This window comes from Crocuta crocuta, unplaced genomic scaffold (genome assembly GCF_008692635.1).
Source record: "Crocuta crocuta isolate KB4526 unplaced genomic scaffold, BGI_CrCroc_1.0 scaffold142, whole genome shotgun sequence".
Classification (NCBI taxonomy): domain Eukaryota; kingdom Metazoa; phylum Chordata; class Mammalia; order Carnivora; family Hyaenidae; genus Crocuta; species Crocuta crocuta.
Genome location: NW_027528892.1, coordinates 425,838 through 431,483, shown reverse-complemented (window position 1 = coordinate 431,483; position 5,646 = coordinate 425,838). Strand labels below are relative to the sequence as shown.

The window sequence follows — 5,646 nt, the reverse complement described above, 5'->3', positions numbered from 1 at the left end:
CCCAGAGGTGGGCAGCGCAGGGGCACACTGCCCTTCCGGCTGGGGTAAAAGGGGCGGGGCCTCACCTGTGACGTGGATCTCGTCTGCAGTGGGGGCTCGGATCTCCAGCTGCAGGCGCCCACGGCGCTCCGTGTGGTCCACCCCGCACAGAGAGGGCACGCTGCGCACACAGCGGCGGTGCACGTTCATTTCGCAGCCTGGGGGGAGGGGTGAGTGTGTGGGGGGGTGGAGGGACAAAACGGGAGGTGGCACTTCTGGCCGCCCCCAACTCCAGGCTCCGTCCCCCAGCCTTACCCGAACCCAGACACTGCGCTTTGAAAGGCACCCCGCCCCCACCCCGAGCGCCAGGTTGGGCCAGGAGCCGCAAGCGGGGACTACTCACAGGAGCATTTCATGCCCTGGTGCACCAGCCCGTAAAGAAGTGAGCCACAGTGGTCGCAGAAGGTGGGGCTGCTGTAGCTGTGCAGACGGAACTTGTGCTTGTTCCGGGGGTCCTGGGGGCCCAGAGGACACGTCAGAGAGGGGGAGGGGAGAGCGGAGCCCTTGGAACGCCTCCTCCTTCCGCCCCGCTCCCCCAGTCCTGCTGCGCCTCACTCATTCACTCTACAGTATTTATTAACTGCTGTATGCCAGGCGCTGTTCTTGGTGCCAGGACCAGCCGTGAACAAAGAAACCAAAACTGCTGTCCACCTGGAGTTTACTTTCTAGGGGAAGGGGTGGAGGGAGACAGAAAATAAACTGTGAATAAATGAAAGAGTATGATGGATGGTAACAGCTGCTCTGGAGGAAAAGGAAGCAGGCAAGGGGGGCGCCAGGGGTGGGGGCGTTGATATTTGCATAGAGTGATCAGGGAAGGCTTTGCTAAGTTTGAGCAAAACCTGAAGGAGGTGGGGGCTCCTAACCTCCCATAGTTCCCATGCTCTGCCCCCTTCCCCAAAGCTGTTTTCCGAGGACTCATGGGCCGCAACGAACTCCAGAACCCTCACTGTCAGCCTCTGTCAATGTCCGTCCGTTCTCGATCTGCCTTTTCTGAGCCCCTTGTGAAGTGGGGAATATCACCTCTCAGTTCTAAGGACCTCTCAGTTAATGAAAGATCAAGTGTAGGGGCACCTGGCTGGCTAGGTGGGTGGAGCATGTGACCCTTGATCTCGGGTTGTCTGAGCCCCACATTGGGTGTAGAGATTACTTTTTTAAAATAATTATAAATTCGGGGGCGCCTGGGTGGCTCAGTCGGTGAAGCCTAAGTGTAAACTGCATAGCAGGACCTGGCATGTGAAATGTGCTAAGTACTGTTATAACTGCTGTGGTTATATTAGTGATTTTATTGCGGTCCCCACATAGCCCTGGGTTTAAATAAGAGCTAGGCCATCTACCAGCTGTGTGATATGGGGCAACTTAGTGCCCAGTTTTGAGCCTCAGTGAACTCCTCTGCCCAGTGGAAATAAACAGTCTGTATCTTGAAGCAATGCTAAATATCCAGAGTCCAATTAAGCATGAATTTAGGATACCAGTAAGGCATTCCTTCCCCACCCTAGACCATGTCAGAGAGTTAAATAATTTGGCATTTGTCTTTTTCTAGGAATGCATTGCAAGGGTTATCCCACGGGATGGGGCACCTGGGTGCCTGGGTCTGCTAAGCGTCCGACTTTGTCAGGTCATGATATCATGGCTCATGGGTTTGAGCCCTGCCTGGGGCTTTGTGCTGCCAGCTCAGAGCCTGGAGCCTGCTTCAGATTCTGTGTCTTCCTCTCTCTGCCCCTCTCCTGCTCATGTGCTCTCTCTCTTAAAAATAAATAAACATTAAAAAAAAAAAGAGTTATCCTAAGTGAAAATTCAGGGTCTTCTTGGGCTTTTATTTATTTTGCAGGTTTTTAAAAGTTTATTTATTTATTTTGAGAGAGAGAGAATGAGCAGGGGCGGCGCAGAGGAGAAGGGGGAGAGAGAATCACATGCAGGCTCCACACTACCAGTACAGAACTTAACATGGGGCTGGAAATCATAAACCGTGAGATCATGCTCTGAGCTGAGATCAAGAGTCAGACGCTTAACCGACTGAGCCATCCAGGTGCCCCTATTTTGCGATTTAGTGGGGACCCTATTTTGAATGACACTTGGGTGTGGTGATCTCTTTCAATGCTCGGGGCCTCTAAAGATCTTCAGCTGATCCTAACCCGAAGGGCGGTGCTGCACTAAGCGATATTCTACGTTACAGCCCTCGGCAGGCCGCCTGGCACACAGGCCCCACCGCTCCACAGAGAGAAGCCCCTACTCGTCTCAAGGTGAAATCGCTACAAAAAAGGAGACAGGACCGCAGCTCCAGTTAGACAGATTAGCGTCCAGATTTTGACTCTGCCCATTACCCAGCTCTGTGGCTTCCACCTCCCAGACACACCACCCTTTCCAGAGCCTCAGCCATCCTTCCTATAAGATGGGTCCATGAGGCCTCCCTGAAAGGGGTCTAAAGAAAATCATGCTTGCCAAGCCCTTTCCACTTCTTTAGCCCTTAATCCACATTACTTACAACAAGATCAAAAGCAAGAAGAAGGAGGAGGAGGAGGAGGAGAAGAAGAAGAAGGAGAAGAAAGAAAAAGCCAGAGTGATGTAGAGGAAGACCCCGCCTCAGTTTTGGCCTCTGTCCCTTCAGGGGCAATAGTCTTAATTCTACAAGGATAATAACGGATACACTGTCTCTTGCTATATATCAGGTACCATCCCAAGTATTCGACTCATTTAGCCCTCAAAACAATCCTGTAAGGTAGGCACGATCATCGCCCCCTTTTACAGATGAGGAACTCAGGAGGTACAGAGAAGTAAATGAACTCCTTTCGGAAGGAGGTACTGACCTTTCGGAAGGTCAGAGAGCCAATACGTAGTAGAACTGGGATTCAAGCCCAGGTGTTCTGGCTCCTGGGATTCTGCTTGGATTGGGACAGGAACCATAGCTAGGCTTCCATACGTGTTGCGCACATTCAGTCCTGCACTGTATGCAAGATACCCAGTGAGTGCACGCAGTGAGCACTGAGGAAATCAGAAATAGTGTTGGTGGTGGAGGTGAGCAGGTGAGGCAGCAAATCAGTAACATATACAGGTGCTGGTAGGCAGCGGTGCTTCATATATGTTCTGTGAAATCATATCCTCTATACAAACTTCAACTTTCTTTGCCTAACCAGCTGGCAAAATGCCCCACGGACTTCAGTAGATCTCTCTCTCTGTCTCAGTTTTTCATTCCGTCTCGTCTCCATCTGCTAATCGTTAAACTATCTCTAACGCTGTGTCAAAAGCTAGGCTAGACTCTGAAGCCACTCGGCTTCAGTGAACTATCAAAACAACCCTGGGGGGCGCCTGGGGGGCTCAGTCAGTTGTGGTCTGACTTCACTCAAGGTCATGATCTCTAGGTTTGTGGGTTTGAGCCCCAGGCTGGGCTCTGTGCTGACAGAGCCTGCTTTGGATTCTCTCTCTTCCTTTCTCTTTTTCCCTCCCCTACTTGCTCTCTCTCTCTTCCTCAAAAATAAACGAACATAAAAAAAACACACACACACAAGCTTGGGGATGTCTAGATTAATGCTGTTCCACCCAATAACCACTAACCACAAGGGGCTATTTAAATTTAAATCAATTCAAATGAAATTGAATTTTAGATTTCCATTCCTCAGTCACAGTGACCCCTCTCGAGTGATCCTCTAGCCAGCTATGTAGGGATGGTGGCTGGATGGTGGCTGTCTTATTGGACGGCATAGAGAGAGAACATTTCTATCATTGCAGAAAGTTCTATTCGTCAGCCCTAGACCTTCAGCCCCATTTTATAGAGGGGGAAATTGAGGCTTAGAGAGAAGAGCCCCAAAGCCAGACAGAAAGTGCAGGAGCACACAGGGTCCTGTAAGTCAACCCAACATCCCCCTGATGTGAAGGGGACGGAGGGAGGGGGATAGAAGTGTGTGTATCTGTGTGCATGGGGGATCTGTAATGCACATGTGTGTGCTCAGGGGGGGTATATATATATGCATACGCACGTGTGTGCATGTGTGTGTGCATGGGGGATCTGTAATGCACATGTGTGTGCTCAGGGGGTATACATATGCATACGCACATGTGTGCATGTGTGTGCGCATGGGGGATCTGTAATGCACATGTGTATGCTCGGGGGGGGTATATATATGCATACGCACATGTGTGCATGTGTGTGTCCATGGGGGATCTGTAATGCACATGTGTGTGCTCAGGGGGTATACATATGCATACCCACATGTGTGCATGTGTGTGTGCATGGGGGATCTGTAATGCACATGTGTGTGCTCAGGGGGGGTATATATATATATGCATACGCACATGTGTGCATGTGTGTGTGCATGGCGGATCTGTAATGCACATGTGTGTGCTCAGGGGGGTATATATATGCATATGAACGTGTGTGCATGTGTGTGTGCATGGGGGATTTGTAATGCACATGTGTGTGAACGTGCAATGCAGGGTCTCCCTGGGCTTCCCTCTTGGCGTCTCCTAAGCCATTCTCCATATCTACATTTTCTAGCTTCTCTCTCTGGATATCTGCAACCCTGTCTCTCTGAGTCTCTTGTCTCTGTCCCTCTCGGTCCCCATGGCTCACCTTTTTCTTCCTCCTGTGTTGCTGTCTCTGTTCCAGTTGTCTGTCTCTGTCTCTCTGTCTGGGTCTCTCATTATCTTTTTCTGCATTTCTGAGATTCTCTCTCTGTCTTTTCTCAGTGTCTGCATCAATAGTTGTCTGTCTGTCTCTCAAAATCTCTGTTATTTAAATCTCTTGACCCCTGGATGACAGCCCACCCCCTCCAATGTTGGTCTTTGGTCCCCTCACCCCTGCCTCCTCTCTGTCCCCCACCTATGTCCCCAGCCTGTCTCAGCCCCTCTCATTTCCCCTTTCCAGGCCAAGGGCAGGGAATCTGGGCCAGACTAGCTCCCCCTATCTCTCCAGCCCCCCTCCCCTCCCAGCCTTAAAAATAGCAGGAGAAATTGGGACGGACGCCGAGGGGGTGAGGGCGGGGGCGCGGCCCAAGGAGGAAGAATCAGGTGTCCGGGCACTCACATCCGTCTGGGGGCCCTTCCCAGCGCCTGGACACTCGAAGGTCACAAATTCGTGGCATCGTCGATGAACCACAAAGCTGCAAACTAAAGGGGAAAATCATAGAGACACAGAGACAGAAAGCAAGTCCGATGGACATAAAATCAGAGAGAAGGAGACTCTAACAGAAAGAAAACCAGAGAGAGGGAGACCCCAAAACAGAGCTCAATAGAGAGCAAATCAAAGGAGAGACCCCAGCATGGAGTGGGGGAGGAAAACCAGGAAGGAGAAATTCAAGAGATGGACCCAAAGACAGACAGAAACAGAGATGCAGAGAAGCACAGGGCAGAGAGAACCCAGTGCCGACACACAGCCAAAGGGAGACACAGAGACGCAGAGACAGAGCGAGGACGACAGAGAGACAGGGACCCGGAGAGAAGATAGGATCCTATGGACAGTGACAAGAAAGCAAGAAAAGAGGCAGGCGGAGGAGAGATGTCCTTCGATAGAAGGGAGAGAGCAACAACTTGGGCAGAAGTGAGTCTGGGGGCGCCTTTTACAGGCCTCCCCCTCCCTGACTCACTCTGTGCTCAACAGTGGCAGCTGGTGCTCCA

General features: G+C 51.2%; 1 protein-coding gene across 1 annotated transcript in view; it reads right to left on the bottom strand.

Moving 5' to 3' along the window:
- PRKCG (protein kinase C gamma) overlaps positions 1 to 5,646 on the bottom strand; it is a 17,934-nt gene that overhangs the window by 11,009 nt on the left and 1,279 nt on the right. The window contains 3 exon segments of the mRNA XM_077757081.1: positions 66 to 197; positions 383 to 494; positions 5,057 to 5,139. Of these exon segments, the coding sequence (XP_077613207.1) occupies positions 66 to 197; positions 383 to 494; positions 5,057 to 5,139 (327 nt within the window).